General features: G+C 43.6%; 2 protein-coding genes across 3 annotated transcripts; both read left to right on the forward strand.

The window, feature by feature from the left end:
* Nucleotides 1-129: 129 nt before the first annotated feature.
* On the forward strand, nucleotides 130-15,644 carry dnajb14 (DnaJ heat shock protein family (Hsp40) member B14). Of its 2 annotated transcripts, none has more exons than XM_031814953.1 (8): nucleotides 130-1,318; nucleotides 4,557-4,740; nucleotides 11,334-11,479; nucleotides 12,680-12,868; nucleotides 13,058-13,143; nucleotides 13,606-13,715; nucleotides 14,066-14,238; nucleotides 14,682-15,644. In XM_031814953.1, exons 1-8 carry the CDS (start codon nucleotides 1,309-1,311, stop codon nucleotides 14,804-14,806), a joined length of 1,023 nt encoding a protein of 340 aa, XP_031670813.1. In that variant the 5' UTR covers nucleotides 130-1,308; the 3' UTR covers nucleotides 14,807-15,644. The 2 variants fall into 2 exon arrangements, with proteins under 2 accessions (XP_031670813.1, XP_031670812.1); XM_031814952.1 differs by lacking the exon at nucleotides 130-1,318 and adding an exon at nucleotides 1,757-1,984.
* A 1,171-nt stretch (nucleotides 15,645-16,815) lies between these two features.
* LOC109877064 (group XIIA secretory phospholipase A2) lies at nucleotides 16,816-19,457 on the forward strand. Its single transcript, XM_020469388.2, is given in 5 exon segments — nucleotides 16,816-16,966; nucleotides 16,969-17,211; nucleotides 17,508-17,584; nucleotides 17,950-18,115; nucleotides 19,004-19,457. Coding segments are annotated over 5 exon segments (627 nt in total). The 5' UTR covers nucleotides 16,816-16,944; the 3' UTR covers nucleotides 19,123-19,457.
* Nucleotides 19,458-24,453: the final 4,996 nt, after the last annotated feature.

Raw genomic sequence — 24,453 nt, forward strand, 5'->3', positions numbered from 1 at the left:
TGTGTGTGTGTGTATATATATATATACAAAAGTATGTGGACACATATTCAAATTAGTGGATTCGGCTATTTCAACCATCCGTTGCTGACAGGTGTATAAAATCGAACACACCGCCATGCAATCTCCATTCGCACACATTGACAGTAGAATGGCCTTACTGAAGAGCTCAGTGACTTTCAACGTAGCACCGTCGTAGATGCCACCTTTCCAACAAGTTCGTCGAATGTCTGCCCTGGTCAACTAAGTGCTGTTATTGTGAAGTGGAAATGTCGGAGCAACAACTGCTCAGCCGTGAAGTAGTAGGCCACACAAACTCACACAACGGGACGCCGTGAGTTGAAGCATGTAGCGCGTACAAATCGTCTGTCCTCAGTAGCAACAAACTACAGAGTTCCAAAATGCCTCTGGAAGCAAGGTCAGCACAATAACTGTTCGCCAGGAGCTTCATGAAATTGGTTTCCATGGTTGAGCAGTCGCACACAAGTTTAAGATTACAATGCTCAATGCCAAGTGTCGGCTGGAGTGTTGTAAAGGTTGCAGTTAAACCATCTGGCAGTCTGACGGACTAATTTGGGTTTGGCGGATACAAGGAAAATGCTACCTGAAGTTGTGGTAGAATAATGGTCTGGGCCTGTTTTTCATGGTTCGGGCTAGGCCCCTTAGCTCCAGTGAAGGGAAATCTTTACTAGACGATTCTGTGCGTCCAACTTTGTGGCAACAGTTTGGGAGGCCTTCCTGTTTCAGCATGACAGTGCCACTGTGCTCAAAGCGAGGTCCATAATGAAATGGGTGTGGAAGAACTGGACTGGCCTGCACGGACCTCATTCCCACCGAACACCTATGGGATGTATTGGAACGCGGACTGCGAGCCAGGCCTAATTGCCCAAAATCAGTGCCCGACCTCACTAATGCTCTTGGCTGAATGGAAGCAAGTCCCCGCAGCAATGCTCCAACATCTAATAGAAAGCATTCCCAGAAGAATAGAGGCTGTTATAGCAGCAACGGGACCAACGCCATATTAATGTCCATGATTTTGGAATGAGGTTTGACGAGCAGGTGTCCACATTGTCATGTAGTGTATATTTCAGTGGGTTGGAAGTCATGCTCTAATATTGAGAAATGCAGAACAACCCCACTATATGAGATCAGAATAATTGCAGCGTCCGAGGATCACTGACGAAAGTGCTGCTCCGAACGTTCAGATGTGTTTTGCGATGACGCTTCTGGAGTATTTTCGGTGAGCCGAATCATTTGGCTCCGTCACGTAAAAGAGCCGGCTCATTTGGCCCCCAAACGGCTCTGTTAAAAATGCTTGAAGGTGAGTTAATTTTATTTTACTTCAGATTCATCTTCAGCACAACCCCAACATGAACATATGTGAAAATGGCAGCACGTGTCTATGTTTAATTGATAAAGAAAGGAAGGTAAGTGTTTCCAGTGACATCGGTGCCTACTAATTGTCTAACGTCATAGGAAGATTTTCTGAACTCTTAACCAACGCGTCTTTACATTCATGAGAGTATCAATAATTTGTCACTTTTTCTGGGTCTATATGCTGTATTGTTCAGTAGATTTACTATGTATTATTCATTTTACTAGTTTTTCTCATGATTTATTTGATATGCTATCAGATTGCCCGGGGGGGGGGGGGGGGGGTTAATATCTAAATGTGTTGTATGAATACTATCTTGATGTAAATAAATAAAAAGCTGTTGTAGCAGTATTTAAAATCAGGGAGACAAATAAACGGCTCTTTCACTGATTCGGTTCCCGACGTTCACCAAAAAGATCCGTTCGTTCGCGAACTACCCATCACTACTGTCAGCTGAGAGCCGGGGGGGAGGAAGAAAGATGGAAGGGAACAGAGACGAAGCAGAAAAATGTATAAATATAGCCACTAAAGCTCTTGAAGCAGGAGACAAAGACAAGGCGGTGAAATTCTTAAACAAAGCAGAGAAGCTCTTTCCAACCTACAAAGCGAAAGGTAAATATCTACGTTACCATATTTCAGTTCATTAGCCACGTTAGTTAGCTCGTTACACATTAAACACCGATTTAAAATACGATTTGGCAACTTGCCTTGGAATATTGTCACTTGCAATGCACGGATAATACGTAAACATGATGAAATGGTTAAGTAACGTCATTAACGCTTTAAACTGCTCAGGGCAAAGGAAGAAGTGACGTTTCTTTAAATTGCTAACTAACGTTAGCATGATATCAGTGTGTACTATGTCGCTAACGTTAACTACTTGACGTTAGCCATTTCTTAGCCCATTTTGTTGATTTGATAAGGTTGACATCATCCACGGTTAAATGTCTCACTTGACAAGCTATGTTTCATTTTATAGTTATGTTTTAGCTCAGTGACGAATGTGGACTGGCTATGCTAACTAGCCAATTGGCAAAGCTATTGCTAACTATCATTTACAAACTTTAGCTAGTCTATATGAGCTAGCTAAATGTTGGATTGCCAACAAATTCAGTTTTGCATTATGTGGTCAGTGGAGCGAAGTTCCCAATCTGGGATGTTATCTCCCCACATGTATGGTCTTTCGCAATAACAAGGTCAACTGACTAAGCAAGTGATGCATATGCACCAGTAAGTTAGCCAGCTAGGGGTTGTTTCCAGTGTCCCCATGACAGAAATGTAATTTTAAAATGGGTATCAATGTAGGCCTGATACTAGCTTAGTAAGGGACTTGGCTAACTAGCCGGACACAAGCCATGCCTGGCTGTGGTTGTATTGATACATGGTGATGATCCAGCAGCTACCTCGGGCCATAAGCAATTGATCTGATTATTGCTCTCAGCTGCCGTGATGTTTCGTAATTCATTGCTTTGTCTGTTGAAAAGTGCTTGTCTGTAATCAAACACTTATGTTTTGTGAGTGAATCATGTGCTTGCAAGAGGCTGCTTGCATTATGGTCAATTGTGCAGCCTGCCACCTACCAATCATATTTAAAATCTTCTGAAATTGTCAATGCTAGTATGTCAGGCAGGAGACATTTACCTTGTTATGAAGGTAAATGGCAATTTCCACAGCAGCCATATATAATAGAACACATATTAGCTGAACGGTTGGCTATGTGACAGTTGACAGCAATTATTCCTCATGTTGGCTTAACTCTCACATCATGCAGTTAAACATGACTGTTTACATTCACTAGGAACATTTAGTTGTAGTGAATACTCAAGGTTTGGTTAAATAGTGTTTATAATGGTCACCAAGGAGATGGCTATAGCAGCCTATTCACCTCACTCAAATCAATGTTTAGTTGGTAATGTTCATGGGATACAGCAGGTGCAAACAGTACAGTGAAATGCTTACTTGCGAGCTCTTCCTCACCAATGCCTTATTCAATATAAAAAATGGAAGGAAGTAGAAAAGTGGCGGTCTCAACTTCTGCTGAGAATCATTTTTTGGAAATTGAGGTAATGTGGCTCTTGCAGGATGAGGTAAGGGGGTTTGTAGGGATTCCACTGTCAGCAGATAAGGTAACGTGGCTCGTGCAGGACGAGAAGGTGTTTGTAGGGATTCCATTGAGCGCAGAGGAGGTAACGTGGCTCGTGCAGGATGAGGTTAGAGGGATGAACAGGCTTGTCCACCTCAATCCCTTAATTGAATGATTGACCCAGAGCTGAGGGAACAATGGTAGCGCATTAGCCAGAGCTAAGCTGGGGCCACGGTAAGGAATGATAGGGCAGTGGGCCAGGGAAAACCATCATCCTATTCACTTTTTAATTTCAGTTTTTATTTATTTCATTAACTCACAACAAGAAAGAATAGTGGATTCAAGGAGGATTCTGAGGGTTCAGGAAGATTGCATCTTGATTGAAGAAAAACAGCCACCGTCTTCAGTTCAGTGTCATGCAATAATACATTTACTACTTCAACCATTAAGATGCGTATCTTTCCCGACATGCCAGTATTCTCACTCTGGCGTGTCTATCCAACATAGTGTTCAGTTACCTGTGTAAACTTTCACACGAATTGCAGAGCTGTATTGCACAGTCTGGGTGCTGCCAGAGAAAACAGCGATGCACTAGGCAGTATACTCAGGCTGTTGCTTAGGCTGCTGCTGCAGTGGTCATGGGTAGACTGACACAGAGCGCTGCTTTGTGTCATTGGAAAAGCTTAGCACATTCTCATTGAGCAACCAGAGCTGGATATATTCGCCTGCGGCTCTCATGGAAGCATGACCAGATCTCCACTACAGCTCGTCTATGGAAGCCAACTGGATGCTGGGAACAATGTAACCTTAGTTTCTGTGTGAACCGCTGATGTTCCCTTGCATGGTGGTCTGACTTTCAAGAGCCTAGTGTTTCGCCCTGTAAGATTGAGTGCCAGTTTTCCAGAACCAGATTAAGACTAGTCCTTGACTAAAAAAACACTTTCGATTGAAAATGAGAACGCTTTTTAGTCGAGGACCCGTCTTTAATCTGGTTCTGTGAAATTTGCCTTTGAAGTGCTTAGCTTTGTCTCTCTTTCTGAATGTGCCACGTCATGCTTTGTTCTGTCTTCTCTCTCTCTTCATCTCTCTCTTCCCTCCTAGCCTTATTGGACACCTTGACGAGGAACGGCAGCTCTGCGGGGAATGGCACGCACTGCAGACAGCGTACTACAGACAGCTCCTCGGAGAGCACCAAGGCCCGGGCTGGTGGGCAGGACCAGGAGGCCGGAGGGGGTGAGCCCAGCACCAAGGGCTTCACCAAGGACCAGGTGGAAGGAGTGCAGAGGTGAGCACGAGGCTTTTGACTTTTTTTCCACTTGATTGCTCACTCGCGTAATCTGTTTGGGATTGGCTATCTGTTTGTAAAATCTCTGTTCCGCCCTCCCTGACGGCCGTATGGTACGATCCTCTGTCCCACTCCATGTGTGCAGCATGCAGGCCTGTGTGTAGTTGTGTTGCTTCACTCTGGTGCATTCTCATGTGGCGATTAGGGCGGGAGAGCCACTTTCAGCCTGGTTGGGGTTGTTGACCCTGAGTTTTTGTAATCAATGTGAATTTAGGAGACTGACACTTTTGGGTGTTCTTTTTTTCGTATGGCTACCTGTTAAGATGAGGAAATGGTGGATTGTAAATTCCCCTACTCACCTGAATTTCCTGTTGCATGTGTGTGTAAAATAGATCATAAGTTAAATTTTTTATTAACCTGATTGGTTCTTCTCACAACAGGAAATTGATAAGGATCTGTCACACGTCATGTGAGCATGCTCTCACCCAAATCAGATGTATTTTAGATTAAACTGGAAGTATATCCTTCACACCAAAAATAATTAACCCATGTACTCTGTGTCATTCTGTCTCAATCGAGGGACTATTAGTCAGTGCTTTATGCTTAACATTCTGACAGTAACCGGTCCTTCGAACCGGATGATGACTGAACCAAAGACGGGTGAAATGGAGGCGGAGAGGGAAGAATTGTCTCCACTGGAAGGAAGAAGAAGAAGAGGAGAGAGCAGCTGAGGGAAAGGTCTTGGAACAAAGGAAATATCCAGGAGCTAAGCCTAAAGCAACAAAGGCTTCATCTTCAACCACCAGCAGCACCAGAAGAACCAGGCAAGCCCCTGGTTATCTTAAGGATTATGTGGTCAAGTTTCCGACGTCAAAGGGCAAGCCCACCAGAGCTCAAAGTGTTGATGGATCAACTATACGTTTCAGCCATCAACCATCCCCTTTGAGCCAAGGACCGGAAACTGCTTTGGAGCAGGAAAGTGGTCTACAGGAAGAACCCATGGAGGTGACTCCCACAGCACAGGTCGACCAGCTTCCTGAGGCAGGCTCCGCTCACCCCTTAAAAACTAATGGGAAATCGTGAAGCACTCTAGACGGAGTGGAAGTTTGACCAGTGGATACCCCTTTGGATGTGGCCATGGCAGCCGCCATTCACTAGCCCTCAGGGATTCACAGACCGCTGTCCTACAAGACAGGATGAAACTATTAGCTTTGGAGGAAATTGAGCGTCAGATTGAGGAGGAACGACAGGCTGACGAACAATGTCACCAATTGGATGTGCAGGCCCGTAGAGCTCTACAGGAACGGGAATTCATTGCCAAGGACCTGGCACAGCAGCGACTGCACTGTCAAGCCAGAAGGGATTTGGAGGAGGCACGGATGGTCTCATCCTTCCTGGAGAGGAACAAACAGGGAGTTTACCTGACCACCCCTCCACATGGACCTAACCTGTCTGCCTTTCTTTCCCAATCTGCCCCTCTGGTACCCCATGGCATACAGTACCCGGAGGCTCCAGGGTCAACAGCCAGCACGGGGGACAGGCCGCTCCACCAAAGCCCTCTATGCCAGTGACACAAGTTAGCATTCCCCCATCTGGACAAAGCATCACTCCTTCGCTTTTCCGCCAATTACCAACCACGGCAAATCGTTCCTCTCGTCCAGGGCCAGGCCAGTCCTCAAACATCAGGTGGGAGGGCTCTCACCCAATTCCGGCTGCCACCAATGGAGGGTCTGGGACAGTAGGGGACCGGCCCAATGAGGCCACAGTGGGTTCATCAGAAGTCCCGGGTTTATCCTTCACGCAACCAGAAGAGGGAGCCAACATTATGAAACTTCTAGTAGCCTCAGCCTATGGAATTCCCAGACCCAAACTGCCATACTTTGAGAGTGGAAAGGAGAGTGAATTTGTCCTTTTGGAAATGGCATTGGAGAGCCTACAGGGTATTCACAGTCATCTGTCATAACACTACAAATACCAAGTACTAATGGATCATTTACGGTTTCCCAGTGCATACAGGCTGGCCCAATCCTTTATGCACTCCGCAACACCATACACTGCAGCTCTCCAGGCCCTGAAGGCCAGATATGGTGAGCCACGCCAGCTAGTCCAGAATGAACTAAACAACATCCTGAACACGTTTCCAATTAGGCTAACCCGTACTGGCCTGATCCCCTAGTCGTTTACCATGGTAAGACCCCCATGCCTTACGCCTGGGCTCTGAAATCCATGTCCTCTCAAACCCTTTTACTAGCCTGTGGATCAGGGGTCTCCAACCTTTTCTAGTATAACAGTATAACTTTAGACCGGGCGCGAACCAGGGAACCCTCTGCACACATCAAACTGTCACCCCTCGAAGCATCGTTACCCATCGCTCCACAAAAGCCGCGGCCCTTGCAGAGCAAGGGGAACTACTAATTCAAGGTCTCAGAGCAAGTGACTCCACCGATTGAAACGCTATTTAGTGCGCACCGCTAACTAAGCTAGCCGTTTCACATCCGTTACACTAGCATGAGAGCTACTTTTTTTAAAATCAACAGCGCAAGGTACATTTTTTTATTTTCTAGCTATCAAATGGGCACATTCTTCTCTCCCCTGCAACTCTCTTCCCTAGTCCTTAGTGTAAGAGAAAGTAGTTTTCTGTCAATATATCTGGTAAAAATAATTAAGCAATAAGGGCGAGGAGGTGTGGTAGATGGCGAATATACCACGGCTAAGGGCTGTTCTTAGCACGACGCAACGTGGAGTGTCTGGACACAGTCCATAGCCATGGTATATTGGCCATATACCACAAACCCCCGAGGTGCCTTATTGCTCTTATAAACTGGTTACCAAAGTAATTATAACAGTAACATCTTTTTGTATACTTTCTGATATACCACGGCTTTCAGTCAATCAGCATTCAGGGCTCAAACCACCCAGTTTATAATGGTTAATAAACAACTCTAAGGGGGGGCCCTATAAAATCTGTGATTCCGCTCCCAAAATAAATGGACTATTTTCCCCAAATTATGTTCTGTTAAATTTTTCACTCTTAAAATTATTTTTGTTCTTCGACAACCAACGGAATGGGATGTTCTGAGTCCATGTGAATGCTTAAATCACATCTCAAGACAATTTTAAAAATTGTAATTGCGCTTTTGGCGTTTTAATTTCTGCATCTAGTGATTGGGGAATTTGCCATCTATGACGTGCCGGTCTAGCGATGGTTCTCTACTACTCATTTCATAGCAAAGTTTGCAAATGAGAAATAGATATAAATGATATACTTACTCATGATACACTTTTAATTTGAACATGTAGATAGGTAGCCTAGCTTAAAAAACTAAAACTATTTAATTTATGGATCAAGCCTTAGTAGTCATTCTGATCTTTGCAGTTAATGTTTAAGTGATGGTTTTGGGGACCGTATTTATGGCAACCCACGACAGTTATGACATCAACTGGCTACACACAGTGATAAACTCACGCACCACATAGACACACAGGCAATATTGCTGGAAATAATAATAATAAAAATTAAACAATTGTTTGTCAATAGTGGATAACCAGGGGTGGGATAATGTTGCGTTGATTTAGATAGTAGCTGGGAGTTTACGGTGTCTGATACTTGTGAGATTGTTTGCCAGTTTGCGGTGGAACAGGTGAAAGTCAAGTGATGTCAAACGATCCATTGTGTCCAGATGCCCATCCTGGTTTAAAGCAGTGGTATTCAACGTCTGGGTCAGTGTAGTCGCCCAAAATAAACCTCTGATTTTTTTACGGGGGGACTAATAATTAACAGTACAGATTATTATTTGGGACAATATACAATTGTCGCTAAGAGTCATTTGAAATATATAATTTTACTGAGTAAATGTATGTATTGGGTTCTTTTGATAAGAGATGAAAAGGCTATGAATTGAAGGTTATTTGTTGATGTAAAAATGAGATTTTCCAGATTAAGGCTGTCATTCGATTTTTTTGGGGGGGGGGGGGGGGTCGTGAGAAATGTTAAAATAAGCTATGGTTTAAATGCCGGGATGTTATACTCATTTCGGCTCATCTAGTTGCATTCGGTGTGCACACCTTTCCACTATACATTGGAAGAGGTGGGCTGCAAGGGATTGGCTACTTGAAGAGACCTTGGGCCTAACAAAGCTACTTATTTGGGAAGTTGCTAAATAGTGAAGCTTCTGCATGGCATTTCAAATGTAGGCTAAGTAGAGTTTGTACTCCTTAAAATGATCACGAGTATTGCATTGTTGGCTACATCTTTGAAAACGGAAGTGTTATTAGTTTTTTTTGGGGGGGGTGCAGTGGAATTTCTGGCTTCTCAGTTTCTTGGCCATCAGCGCTTTTAAATGAAATAATAAAGCATCTTTTGTCAGTGTGTCTGCACTAGGGACTTGGGATGTGGCTGCATTATTGATGTCATGTTAATCAGGCCTTTTGATTTCAACAGATTGGTAGCCTACAAAACAAACTAATCTAGGGATCAAGCCTTAGCAGTCATTCAGATCTTGTTCCCAATGATCAGTGCTTTGTTACTGTCCAGCGGTTCTGAATTTGCGATTCACCTGACTGTTTTTTCTTCTTCTGTTCAATAGGCTTTTGATTTGAACATTTTGAGTTCTTGTGTGTGTACTACACCATTTGATTTAATTTTTATATGCTACAGCACTTTGATTTCACTAATAAATATTTTGAAATTGAACTAAATGATCGGTTTCTGTCTTCAGTCCTTTTTAAATGAGAGATATAACATATGTCAAACTCATTCCATAGAGTGACTGGGTTTTCGCTTCTCCCTTGTTAGTAAGGAACTCCCCTCACCTGGTTGTCCAGGTCTTAATTCAACAGAAGAAAAAACAGCAGACACTAGGCTATAAATGGAATGAGTTATACACCACTGGGCTATATGGTCTACTGCAGTATAGGTTGAATGTGACAGGCCTACTGAGGCTGGTTATAGAGAGACTATAACTCCATTCCTGATTAGAGAAATGAATCAAATTGGCTATTATCAGGTTGGTTAATGCGATTCATTTCTGTTGAATTTGGGGGGGGAATCGACCCACATGCAGCCCCACCCACTCGGCCAATCAGTAGCCGCTACTGTGTTGTGGCACACTGCACACTTTTTACCGAACGGTACGTGCTAAATAGTATGTTAGCTAGGATGGGTCTTTGGCCACTGATTGTTGTTGGACCCTGAATCATACCAACCATGGGGGGAGGGGTGTTCTAGAATGATCTCCCTTGAGAGTTCTTGTTAAACACCTCTCTTTCTGTGTCACTGTTTCATCATTGCTGTCCCCATAGGCCAGGGTAGGTGGCTGGGACTGGGAGCTCCGAGCGACTGATGTCCCTGGTGAACAGAAGTGTTGCTAATAATGGGCCGAGTGTAGCCTAGGCCTCCACCACCTTCCCCTAGTGCGGTCGTCTGACGGTAGTTAGATGGTTCTATTGGGCTCCATGTTTTGTTTTCTCTAGCATCTTTATGGTTCGTTAATTAAACCTGCAGGATCACTCATAATCCCCCAGTCCAGTGTGGTGTACTCAGAGGGGTTAAACTTCTCTACTGTACTATGAGCCAGCCAATAACACACTTTATGTAGAGAAGGCTGCTGTTGAAACACTTACTCAGATCAACATTTTGTAGTTGGGTTTGAAGTTGAAGCCTGTGGAATATTTGCAGTGTTTGCTGAGCTAATGACAGCAGACGGGTTGTCTGTATTTGTATGCGAGTCTCATGGCAGAGCTGTTTGGGTGGCTTGTTGTGGTCGGCTTTGTGCCATTGGTGGTGTGTGGGCCGTTAATCAACTGCTCAATGACACTGCAGTGTTCTACACACCATACTACCCCTATGGGAACCTCCGACTCGGCAAGGTGCCCATAAGGCCAGTGAGAGGGGAAGGGAGAGGGACTGAGAGTGAGACAAAAGAGAGCTGTGACACATCTTGTTATGGCAACACTCACATAGTGCTTGGTAGGCCTGACCAACATCTAGTCCCATTGTAAAGAGCATAAGACGGTATGTTTTTGTTAAAACAGGCCTACATGCAGTGTAGGGTTTAACCTCCAATTGAAAGGTACACAGTGACATCAGCATATATTTGATTATTCTAATTGAATGTTAATGTAAAAGTCTGGCAAGTATCTCAGGTGGTTCTCCTTGGAGACTGGAGGCAATCTCTCTTCTGCAGGTCATGCAATCGACTCTGTATTGCGTTTGAACTCTCCTGCTCTGTTCTGCCACCAATGTTGATTTGCCCTCTTGTGGTTTCAAATGGTTCTCTAGGAGCAGAGGCGCAACATTGCGAGACTTCCTGGAAAGCTTGCGAAACAGACCAGAAGTGAAAATTATTCACTTTGGATGTTTATTTTCTCTAAATGTAAAGGCACAACCTAGATACTTTCCAAACACTAGTTCTTGAAGCAAAACATATCGTTTAGAGGTTTTTTGTATTGCTTTTGGGCCAAATGTGATCTGTGCTACAACCCTCATGATTAATCAGATCCACTGCATTGTAATAAACTAGGTCTATATCTGTTTCCTGGACATGTGTAACATAGCCCTGATGAATCACTCACTGTCATCTCTCTTCTTAAAGGATAAAGCGGTGTAAGGACTACTATGAAGTCCTGGGCACCAGCAAGGAGGCCAATGAGGAGGAGCTGAAGAAAGCCTACAGGAAACTAGCACTCAAGTTCCACCCAGACAAAAACCAAGCCCCCGGAGCTACAGAGGCCTTCAAAAGTAAGAAGTTTCACATGCATTGTTTTTGTGTTCGGTGCCAATCACATGTATCACAGGGCGCGATACAGCCAGCAGACGGACCAAAGACAGGCGAGAGCAGAGCAGAGGAGAGAGGTATGCATGTCTGGCATCTACAGGGGCGGCAGGGTAGCCTAGTGGTTAGAGCGTTGGACTAGTAACCGAAAGGTTGCAAGTTCAAATCTCCGAGCTGACAAGGTTCTGCCCCTGAACCCACTGTTCCTAGGCCCTCATTGAAAATAAGAATTTGTTCCTAACTGACTTGCCTGGTTAAATAAAGTTAAAATAAAAAAAATACTAAACATTTGGCTGTAATGTAGGCTACAGGTCTTCACGGATCCACCTGTACCAGATTTCGGACCCCGGCGAGTCACAGGTCTGGGTCGGATCTGATATGATTGACACAGGTCTCACATAAATGTGTAAATTTAACCAACTTGTCCGGAAGGTACAAATCCGAATGCAACTGCTGCAGTAGAGGGAGAGAAATTGTATCATTTATGCTGCTGCTCTTGTTAGTCATCAAAGTGGCAATGGGCTACAGCCATCGAGCCTTACTCCGTGTGTGGCAAAAGTTAGGAGATATCTAATCAATGGAAGATGGAATTAAAATGACGGAGTTAAAGGAGAATAGTCTACAAGAACCAATAGGTAGGCAGGCTGCTACTTATCTGGATATAATTATTTGTAACTGTAGGATCAGGAAGTGTATGCACTGCAGCCTCAGCCTACCTTAACTAGCTTTTCCCAGTTTGATGCAGTTAAGACGGGCACTACGTAATCATACTTGATGATAAATAATTGAACTATGGCAGCTATTGGTCTACTATAGTGCCAGTCAGCTTGGTTGGTTGCTGTCTCTCCCTCCTGCCTGCTAGAATGGTCTCTCTCACTCAGCTCTGTTTAATAAAGTAGCTTTCAAAAATGACTTCTTCTGTTTCCCTCACTGATCGGACCGGGTCTGGAACAAGTGAGCCCCTACAGCATTGTTAGCAGCATACATTTGACCTGCCATTAATTGAATTGGAATAGATTGAGGACTGGCAGAGTATCTACGTCTGGCCCCCCCGACGTGAAGTTTGCAGATCAGTGTTAAATGGGGCATCGGATCCGAGCCAATGTCTACTTTTTCGCTGACTTAATGTGACACTTATTGACATGAGTGTGTTGTGGTTCTAACAGAGATCGGCAACGCGTACGCCGTGCTTAGCAACCCAGACAAGAGAAAGCAGTATGACCTCACGGGGGCAGAGGAGCCGACCAGCCCTGGCCACGCCCACAGCCAAGGGTTTGACTTCCACCGGGGCTTCGAGGCCGACATCACTCCCGAGGACCTCTTCAACATGTTCTTCGGAGGAGGATTCCCCTCTTGTAAGAGACACGCATACATTTTGAAGTTAATTTCATCGTGGTTGCAGAGTTTCTCAATGTTTAATAAACAAGTCTTAATTCATTACATCAATTAAACACAATTGTCTTGCTCAAACATCAATGTTTATTAAATGAGTATTGTATTGCAAGTCTTTGCCGAGTCACTAACAGGGTACCTCCTCTCCACAGCGGCTGCCCACACGTTCACCAACGGCAGGGCGCGATACAGCCAGCAGACGGACCAAAGACGGGAGAGAGCAGAGGAGAGGGGAGAGGTATGCATGCATGTCTGGCATCTACACTGCCAGATGTATACTGTGACTGTCAATATAATACCTAGTGAGTCTGGGGTAACTTCAGGTCAGACTTCCATAGCAGACCCCCCTCTACAAGCTATGGGAGTCTCGGCAGCATATTGCAGGCTCTGTTTTAGTGAAGGACGCAACCGTTCCAGCCTTGACTGGGATGAGCTCTAGTTAATTTCGGTGTGCTACATAGTAAAGCAGGAAAACATGCAAGGTCACTAACAGGACAGTACATGTCTTAAAATATTAAATAGTAATATATGCCATTTAGCTGACTATCCCAAGCGGCTTAGTCATGCGTGCATACATTTTACGTATGGGTGATCCTGGGAATCAAACCCACTATCCTGCCGTTGCAAGTGCCATGCTCTAACAACTGAGCTGCAGGACAAAATAGTGTATGCTTAGTGATTTTTGTAATCTGTTTTCCAGGGAGGGTTCTCCATGTTTATCCAGCTGATACCCATCGTTGTACTCATCCTGGTGTCCATCTTGAGCCAACTGATGGTGTCTACCCCCCCCTACAGCCTCTACTCCAGACCGTACGTGTACACACACACACACACGCTGGGGTCGTGCTCAGTGTGGATCACAGTACTTAAAGGTTGTGTTCATATTGGGAACATCATGTATTTAAGTGGTACCACTCCGTTTCAAAACGTTTTCTCCCACCTGAACACGGCCCAGGCCTTTTATTCTGTACCCCTGCTCCACATGCTCGGGGCTGAAAAATACTGTCAAATGGTGACATGGTTGGTGTATGTAACGGACACACCTACCAGTAAAGTACTGATGCATTGCCTCCTCTCTTCACCAGGTATAAAAAGCTATACATCTCGCTGTTCTCAGAACAGCCGTATGTAACCTGATGCCTGTCCTCTGTCCTCTCCAGGTCCACGGGGCAGACGGTGAAACGGCAGACGGAGAACCTGCATGTGGATTACTACGTCAACAGAGACTTCAAGACAGAGTACAAGGGCTCCAATCTGCAGAAGATTGAGAAGAACGTGGAGGAGGATTACGTGTCTAATGTCAGAAACAACTGCTGGAAGGAGAGGCAGACGAGTAGGTGTCCATCATGCCTCTATTAGTTGGGCGGTATCCAGATGTTCATACCGTTTCTGTACCATACCAGGTACTACCAGAAGTATTAAAACAATTTAGGCAACAGGGATCTTGATCCAGGAGGAGATTAAATGTCTCTGCTGTAATCTAGCCACGTACCTAGCAAGTTAGAAAACCAAATGCCTAGCTGAAGCTCTGACCTGGATATAATTGATTTGACACAGATTTCTTAGTTATAAGCAGTGGCGTAGCACGCAGCCCCTGCAGGGTATAATTACAGTGAGGACTTCAATCAAATTAGCCCCATGTAAAGCAATACAAGTTACTCGTACAAAACAGGCATTAATTTCCTTCTATTTTGTGACTAAAGCATTCCCTCGACGTAGCTTAGTGTGACATTGTTGATATTGACAGTCTTCTGTTCATCTCCCTTTCTCTCTCAGAAACAGACTTGCTGTATGCTGCTAAGGTCTACAGAGACGACCGCCTGCGTAAGAAGGCTGAGCTGATGACCATGGATAACTGCAAGGAGCTGGACAGACTAAATGACCTGTTCAGAGGGGGCTGAGCCCGCCCGATGACGCAGGCTCCCACAGGACGCTTTTAGAAGAGATATATGAATAGATATAATATGTATGTAAATGTTTTTTTTTTAAGGAAAACCATGGAGATTGAAAGGAGGAAAAATACAAATAATTAGCCTTACCGTTGACGTTATAAGTTGTCCCCATCCCTCCCCCAGTATCCATCTTTCCATCCTCCTCACCACCCCCTCCTCCCTGGGAACTGCCTTGCTGCATCTCAATGAACCAACTGAAGAATAGACCAACCTCTCAAAACACTTGAGAACCACAACTTCTTTCTCTTCTCTTTGCTTGTCTTTTTGTGTTTTCTGGAAATAAGAGCCCACTCTGGAAATGAACACTGACTGGAAAAAGCAGAAGGCATTGTGGTGGTGCCTCGAGTATTGAAGCGCCAAGCATTCTGCTGTAACAAGCAAATCACTGTCTTCTTCACTCTAGATAACTACTTCACCTGCTTGACTTAAACAAGATTTTTAGGCTCATCTGGAGATGCTGCCCTCCTTCCAATCCATACATTAGCAGTGCTAGTATTGTGAGGAACCCAGAGAATGCTTCCTAGCTACCACAGTGGAACCCACAGTGGAACCTTGTGTGGAGTTACATGGACCTTGAAGTTCATTCCGCAGATGAAGAAATGACCACTGTCTCACTTGAACTTTTTTTGGCCTGGGAAAAAATGTGAAGTCGGAACCATAATCTTCATCAATTGTATATTTTTCATTTTGAATGTTTGAAAATTTATGGAGTTATTTAAGTAGAAAAACAAGGTTTTTCTTCATTGCTCGATTAATCATTTGAATAAACAATAAATTATTACCAGAAGCAGTTTTGATTTGTTTCGAGCACAAGAGCATGTGCAATTGTGTGTATGAAGCAGATGGAAGGGCAGGTTAAACACCCTTTTAAAATGTGTTCATAGTACTCAGACTGTAGGCCTATTCTCTCCACATAATATTCTCCCTGGCATACGGATCCGTTACTCTAGTAGTTTGTATACAGTCTCACTTTTGTTTTGCAGGAAGCCTCGTTCTCAACCTAATATGTCCTCACCATATTTATGAGGCTTGTAAAAGATGTGTTGTGGATTTGTATGGCTACATGCTACATGCTCCAGCTTGGTACCCAAACAGGTTGGTACTGTGATTCTTAAAACTGAAATGCAACTGATCAAGTCTACTAGAAAGGAGTCTTTGCTGTTTTTCCTGGAAGTCCATGAGAATTGTGGTGTTTCTGGAAAAATACATAGGCCTACAGTGATTATCACTTGTATTGATCAGTGGTGGGAAAAGTACTCCATTGTCATACTTGAGTAAAAGGAAAGATACTTTTGTAATTTTCTATTAAGGTAAGTCACCCAGTAAATACTAAGTAATTGGTGTTAAATGTAAATGGTTTTAAATGTAGCAAAACTAAATGGAACTGCTAAAATGTACTTAGGTAGTAATAGTATAAACTACTTCAAATGCTGTATATTAAGCAAACCAGCACACTTTTCTTGCCTTTTCTAAATTGACATAACTGGGCACACAGACAATTTTCAAAGGATGCATGTGTTTAGTGAGTCTGCCAGATCAGAAGCAGTAGGGATAACTAGGCATGTACTCTTGATGTGTGTGAATTAGACCAGTCTCCTGCCAAAATGTAATACTTTTGGGTGTCACGGAAAATGTATGGAGTAAAAAGTACATTATTTTCTTTAGAAAAGTAGTAAAGTAAATGTTGGCAAATATTAATGGTAAAGTACAGACCCCCCCCAACACACAAAAAACACTACTTAAGTAAAAATACTGAAGTACTACACTGATTAATATTGCCTTAAAACAGAAAGCAAGACAATTTCTCAGTAAAAATCATCAAATCGGTCATTAATATACGTTTGTTCGTGGCATGCGTGAACTTCGAACATCTGTGGGCGTGGAGTGACCACGTGTACTGTAAGTGCCATGTATCTATTGGCACTGATAGGTTTATTGTTGTCACGTGACTAATCCCACATCCGGGAAGGGAATTGCATGACAGGCGATTTGTTGACACCGAATAGGACCAATAGTGTAACATTTGGGAAAGTGTGAAATTATTTTTTTTACCGATGTTTGGTGCAGTCATTTAACTTTGGATTCACATGCCGACCAATTGCAACTATTTTCTAGCACCGGTGCTGTCATCATGCATCATAACAGTTGTATCCCGGTTTTTCTCGTTGGCTTACTATCTTTCTATGGATTTCTGAGCTGTGTGTCTTCATGTAGTAAGGAACCTGAAACACCGGACTGGCGGATGACTTTAAAAACCATTCGCAATGGGATCCATAACATTGACAAATACCTCAACGTTGCTCTGGACTTATTTGGAGGACAAGATGGACTGTGTCACTATGAATGCAGCGATGGTAAGGTCTCTCAGGCCACACACACAGTCAGTACTTGTTGGTAATGGAAATAAAAACATGGCCATAACTACTTTGCTTATTATGCAGACAGGCCATTTATTAAAAAGCTCAGTTGAAAGTGATTATGTTCCACAAACAAAGCAGATAAGCACCACTGTAGCCATCTTGAGTTGTAAACCATTAAACTGGTACAGTGCCACCCCCAACACACACTGTAGTTTCTCTGAACAGGTTGTCTCTCTCAACAAGATTAAAGAAGAACTCTGAACACCTCTACCTTTGCTCTTTCCTTGCAGGTTACAAACCAGAACCCCGGCCTGGTTACAAACCAAACCCACCCAATGGATGTGGGTCACCCCTGTTCGGATTCCAGGTGAGCTAGTGTCATGTATGACTTTGATCTATAGCAGTGGTCTTCCCTATTAGTCCTGTGGGGGGTGCAGTGTGTGTTTTCCCAGTCCAGCACTAACCCACCTAGTTTAGCAACTCATGTTTTTTTATGATTAGCAGAGACCTGTGTTTCAGACTGACGACTGCACACACTATAGTGTATTGCTATAGCTGCGGCTCTTCAGGACCAGAAATGAAGACCCCCCCCCCCCCCTCAGCCATAGTAGGGCGGGTCCCCTGTACGGCGACCATTGTTTATAGGAATGTTATTACACCTGTCATATTATATATTGCTTTGAATATTTGTGAGCATTGATCTAATGGTCATCTCTCTTGTCTACTCTACAGTTTGACATCGGCATCCCGTCCTTGACCAAGTGCTGTAACCAGCACGACCGTTGCTATGACACCTGTAACCGTGATAAACACGACTGTGACGATGAGTTCCAGGAATGCCTGGAGACCATCTGTAGGAGATTACAGAAGATGTTGGGACTGGCCCAGAGTGTCCAAGGTAAGATGGCAACTGGGTTGTGTTTGTTAGGGCATGCAACAGAAAACGGTTTACAACGGAACACGACAATGTGTTTCCTATTGTAGTTCCTGCCAGTTTCAGTCTGTTTTCTTCCATCTTGTTTCTTTCTGTTTTCTTCCATGTGTTGCCTATTGAACACCACGCTGATTCATGTATTGATATGCCCCCAGTGTTGAACACAGAGCAGGACTTGACTCAAGCATTCCTCACAGTTAATTCAATAATGTACCCACCATCTTGTAGCCTGGTTAAATCATACTGAACCCTGCACTCACCATTGTCAATTGTTTCACTTTCACTTCACTGGTGAGTTCAGCATTCAGTCAGGTTTAACCAGTCTAACAATCTTGCTGGTGCGGAAGATCATACAACTCCCCCTGATGGCATTTCTGGTGAGGTCTATAATTTAGGGTGAGGTCTATATCCATATTAGGGCATGCAACAGAAAACAGGTGGTTCAAGTCCTGAATGCTGATTGGCTGAAAGCCGTGGTATATCATATCATACAACGGGTATGAAAAAACATGTATTTTTACTGCACCTATTAAGTTGGTAACCAGTTTATAATAGCAATGTCACCTTGTTTTTTTTTGTGTATGGCCAATATACCACGGCTGTGTTGTGTCGTGCATAAGAACAGCCCTTAGCCGTGGAATATTGGCCATATACCACACCCCCTCGGGCCATATTTCTTAATTATAGTACTGCAATGTTGAGGGAGCTAGCACAAGCATTTCACTGCACCTTTTATACCTACTGTAAACTGTGCACGTGACAAATAACATTTGATATTGATTCATTTTTCTGTGTGTTTCATATGTCTGTATATAATGATCAAGTCGTGTTTCCATGTCTCTCTCTATACAGCTTGTGAGAATACTGTGACCCTGCTGTTTGAGGCTGTCATGCACATGGGGTGTAAACCTTACATGGACAGCCAGAGAGACTCCTGCATATGCAAATTTGAAGTCAAGAGGGATCTATGAGCTGCCATCCAGAGGGGATTCTGGAATAGTCAAGCCACCAGAGAAACATTGAAGTCAATACTGTATCTTGGGATAGAGCTGTGGAAGTTTCCATTGATAACAATGTGCTAAGCCTTGTGAAGGGGCCTGGATGTGCTCTCAATGAATGAACGTTGGGTGATCTGAGTTTTTAAATTGCTATTTGATAATTTTGTAGAATTGTTCTCCTATGCAAAGGTTGTTTGGTGGTTGTTGTCATGTATGTCATTTGTTTGTTCTGCCACACATTTATATGAAGTATAAATTAAGAGAGAATATGAATGTTTATAAAAGGTACGAAGACATTGGAAGACAAATGTATGACTACAAGCACATAATGATACAGTGATGAGGGTAATGGCTACATTATATTGCCCAGTAAGTGTATTGTTTTGGTTACACTTCTGTAACCGATGTGAAATGGCTAGCTAGTTAGCGGTGGTGCGCGCTAATAGCGTTTCAATCGGTGACGTCACTCACAAGGGCCGAGGATTTTGTGGAGCGATGTTTAACGATGCTTCGTGGGTGTCAGTTGTCAATGTGTGCAGAGGGTCCCTGGTTCGAGCCCGGCGAGGATACAGACTAAAGTTATACTGTTACACTTCTCCGCCCATGCATTGGCTATATAGCCTGCTTTATTTCGCATGTGTGGCTACTGAATATGAGCAGCGAGAACGATGAGAGCGGACACTTGTACATTCTCTTGCCACTTGATTCTCCTCCCACGCATAGGCAGCCTACTCTATTTCATTGAGACCAGACTATAATCTCTCGGGGACTAATTCATGTGGACAGATGAAACTGCGAGAATCTGTCAATGCACATGTAGGATTATGTGGTTGATGAGCAACATTGAGGGGTTCAATTAATATGCCCGGGCGCCCGACAATGCGTGTTTTTTTACCGGGTGAAAGTTGATTGCGTTTGTTTTGGAACCGGCCTGCCTCCCGGGTGTGAGACAGGTGCCCGGTTCAAAGCCCACGGAGAAATCCGCTCAAAACGTAAATAGTACGTGGAGTAAAGAGTACGGTTCTGTGTTTTCACATGTAAAAGTGATTGCTTTTGACAAAAGCATCCGCTTTCCCAATGAAATCTAGTTTGAAAATGTAAACATATTTTGAATGGAAAAGAGATGTAGGCCTATATGTTTCTGGATGACGCACCTTGTTGACAGAGCGGCACAGACTACTGTTTGACTTGAAAAGGGCACTCCTCCTCCCTTAGTGCTTTTGCCAATTCACGTCAAAGGACATACCGATGCCCCGCGGTTCACCATTTTATTTAACTGTTTTTTAACCAGGAAAAAAACAGAGACCCAGAGACGCTTTTTCAAGGGATACATGGCCGAAAATGCCGTAACAATCAATACATTACAGGATTAAAACACAACAATATGATCCAGCCCCCAAAAAGCATTTACACTACTCTGTAACAGTCTCCCATGAACATTTAAATTCATTGTGGCACTAACATATCTAGATGAAGTATGGATTGTAGACTACACCATACCTCTGGTGCACAAGACAACAAGGCAGTCTTGCTTAATAGTGCAAATGTCCTGAGGACTTTAAGTAGGTAGCCTAGTGGTTAGAGCTGTGGGCCAGTAACAGAAAGGTTGCTAGATTGAATCCCCAAGCTGACAAGGTAAAAATATGTAGTTCTGGCCCTGAACAAGGCAATTAACTCACTGTTCCTAGGCCATCATTGTAAATAAGAATTTGTTCTTAACTGACTTGCCTAGTGAAATAAATGTTTTTTTTAAAGTAGCAACTGCCCATCAGACCGGGTATGGTAACTGCTGGTGGTGAAGGAGACCAGACTACATAGATGAAGAGGGAGTTTACACAAAAGGGTTTAGTAGATGAACACTTACATATAATCAATCCTCCCAGTAGTTTCTGGATTTGTTTTTTTGTTGTTTATTTGGACGAATCAGGATTGGGCAAATGCATGCATAAAGTGCTAATCAGCAGTTACATCATTTTTTAAAACGTATAAATTAATGATATGCACACATTGATTCTTGAACAATATAATAATTTATAAATGCATCATGAGCTTAGTTCAACTGGCATACAACATCAAAACCCCAATTATAAGCTTGTTTTACTACGATGTTTGTAAACAGAGAAAATGTCAAACAAATAGCCTACTGCAGCCTCAAAACATGGTTTAAACTATCATGTTGATACAATGGCTGTGCAGTCCTTGCATCCATAGCTCTGTCTATGATTTTGAGAGAGGTTACATTCCTCAAGCCCCATCCCTCAGCGTTTTACTGACAACCTCTTTATTATTGTTTCGACTGCTGCTTTAACTGGTGCTGTCACGACATCCGCCAAAGTCGGCCCCTCTCATTGTTCCGACTCATTGTACCGACTTTCTAGCCATGGCCGATCCACTTTTCATTTTCCATTGGTTTTGTCTTCCATCACACCTGGTTCCAATTCCATCAATTAATTACATGTATATTTAACCCTCTGTTACACCCCCCCATGTCCGTAATTGTTTGTTGTCAGTGCTTGTGCACGTCTGTCCTGGGGCCTGTTGCACAAAAGTAGAATTAAGACATCCGGGATAAATGACTCAGCTGAGCTCAATGAAGCCAAAACATGTGCGTCCAGGCTTAATTGGTTGCACAAAGACCAAGCCAGGATGAGCAGACACGGATTCATTAAGCCAGGTGAAACCAATCCTGGATAGGTGCGCGCTCACGGCTCACTCAAATAGACCCCGCCACAGATCACAGATTAACTGATTTACCATGGCAACTAGAGCCGCGTACTTTTCCCCGTCGGAAGCACAAATCCTCATGGAGGCATACGAGGAGGTAAAAGATATAATTAAGAAGAAAGGCAACACTGCCACAGTGATAAAGCAAAGGGAAAAAGCGTGGCAAAGTATTGCAGACCGCCTGAATGCGTAAGTAGTGCACAATTACACACTCACCGCTCCGCTGAAACATCACAATTACAATTCAAATATTTTAATTCACATCTCCAAAAATGCAGTTGTACTGTATAAATTATGAAACGGTTAAATTTTTTTATTGAAATGCACTGCAGATATGAGTGAAATTGTGTAAAGTAACTCCATCACACTGTATAAAGCTATGATACATTTTTTGATATTTTTACTGAAAACAAGACAAAAATACCAAGTAATTTTTTGCAGTGTGACTCCATTAAATGTGTGTGTGTGTGTGTGTGTGTGTGTGTGTGTAGATTAAACATGAACGGGCCAAAACGGACATGGCAGCAGGTCAAAATCAAATACAAGAACATTCTGCAGAATGGTATGGTCCCTGACTAATATTTAACAAAGCACAAGCATATATTGTACCCAGAAGGTGCCTGCTCACACATTGTCTGTACTGTTTTAGCTGCGCTAATTGTATTGTGTTCACAGAGCTCACAAGCTATCAGAAAGTTGTATGGCAACCACCTCCGGCGCCAAATAGAACTGGCAGACATAGACATTCAGTACAAGAAGAAAAAGATGGAAAATCTTGCAATGGAGTTCGAAATAAAAAAGAGGACAATTAGGAAACTGGACCTTGAAATAAAAAAACTTGAGAGGGAGGTGAGATATGCCTTCAATGTACACTGTATGCTAACTGTAACACAAATGTATTAATCATTATTTTTCTTTCCTCCCCCAGCTCCAAGAAGATGACACAGCTCAAAATAAAAATTAGGTATATTCTCGTAAAGTCAAGTGAGCCATGACATATGAGCTCTTATTGTGAGCACACAGGACGGGGGCATCTTTCTAAGTTTTTTTTTATTTTCCCAGCAATCAGTACAACCAAGTCATCGTTATAAGGCATCGCCCTCTTTTGCCCACCCCCCCAGCACCAGGTGTGGCCACTAGCCTATATGAAGGCCCAAAATTGTGTGTTCCTTTCTGCTCTGACAATGGCATGCCCATTCGTGCGAGATGTGGTGGATGAAGAAGCACTTGTGCTGAGGAGAGCCTTCAGGCGAGAAAGGGTCTTCAGGGACCGGTTGGACGCACTGGCCTTCCCTGATGACCATCTATATGAAAGATACAGGTTTTCTGCAGATGGCATCAGGTATCTATGCAGACTACTGGGTCCCAGGATTAAGCACCGCACTGCACGGAGCCATGCACTGAGTGTGGAGCAAATGGTTTGTGTGGCCTTGCGCTTTTTTGCTAGTGGAGCCTTCCTGTACTCAGTGGGGGATGCTGAACAAGGCCACAATTTGCCGCACAATAAGGAGTGTGTGTGTCTGGCTATCAAAGCATTAGCAGATGTCTTCATCTCCTTCCCTGGCCACAGATGACTCTGTGACATCAAAGAGGAGTTCTATAGGATTGCAGGTAAGAGGATCTACAAATTACAGGACAACTGTTAACACATAGTAGGATACTCATTACTTTGTGTGACAGGTTTCCCCAATGTCATTGGTGCAGTGGACTGCACACACATAAGGATAAAAGCCCCCTCAGGTGCCCATGAGGCCGATTTTTGTGAATAGGAAATCCTTTCACAGCATTAATGTTCAGGTGAACATAACTTTTTGATATTGTCCATTGACGAACACTCTGCATTGCCAGTGATGTGCATTGATTGGTGTAATATTCCTCATCTTATGATTTCAGATGGTCTGCAATGCTGACTGTGTGATCAGCAATGTTGTGGCAAAATGGCCTGGCTCAGTCCATGACTCCAGAATCTTTCGGGCCTCTGAAATCTATCAGTGCCTATCACAAGGTAAGCCACACAACCCCTATTTATAACCATCATGGCTGTGTCAAGAATATCACTGTGTTTGAGGTAGTAATGATGAGATTTTGTGTTGACAGGTGAATTCTCTGGTGTGTTGCTGGGAGACAGGGGGTATGGCTGCCAGCCTTTTCTCCTGACACCTTTCACAGACCCCCAGGAAGCACAGCAGGCCTACAACCATGCCCATGCCAGGACCAGGGCCAGAGTTGAAATGACCTTTGGCCTCCTGAAGGCACGCTTTCACTGCCTTCACAAATTAAGGGTCAGCCCTGTTAGGGCATGTGATATTACTGTGGCTTGTGCTGTCCTCCACAATGTGGCCTGCCTGAGGAAGGAGAGGGCCCCCAGAGTGCCACCAGCCATGGACTGGGACAATCCGGCAATCTTCCCTGATGACGACAGTGGTCGGCTGCTGAGGGACCAATATGTGTTGAATTATTTTAGTTAGTATGTGTGCTTTCAATTTTGGTTAAATATGTCCTGCGGTGGCAGAGGAATTTTGGTTTTTTTGGGTTCGTTTTTTGACGAATTTGGCCTCTTATGATGTTTGTGCGGTATAC

Source organism: Oncorhynchus kisutch, unplaced genomic scaffold, assembly GCF_002021735.2.
Source record: "Oncorhynchus kisutch isolate 150728-3 unplaced genomic scaffold, Okis_V2 Okis07a-Okis12b_hom, whole genome shotgun sequence".
Taxonomy (NCBI): Eukaryota; Metazoa; Chordata; class Actinopteri; order Salmoniformes; family Salmonidae; genus Oncorhynchus; species Oncorhynchus kisutch.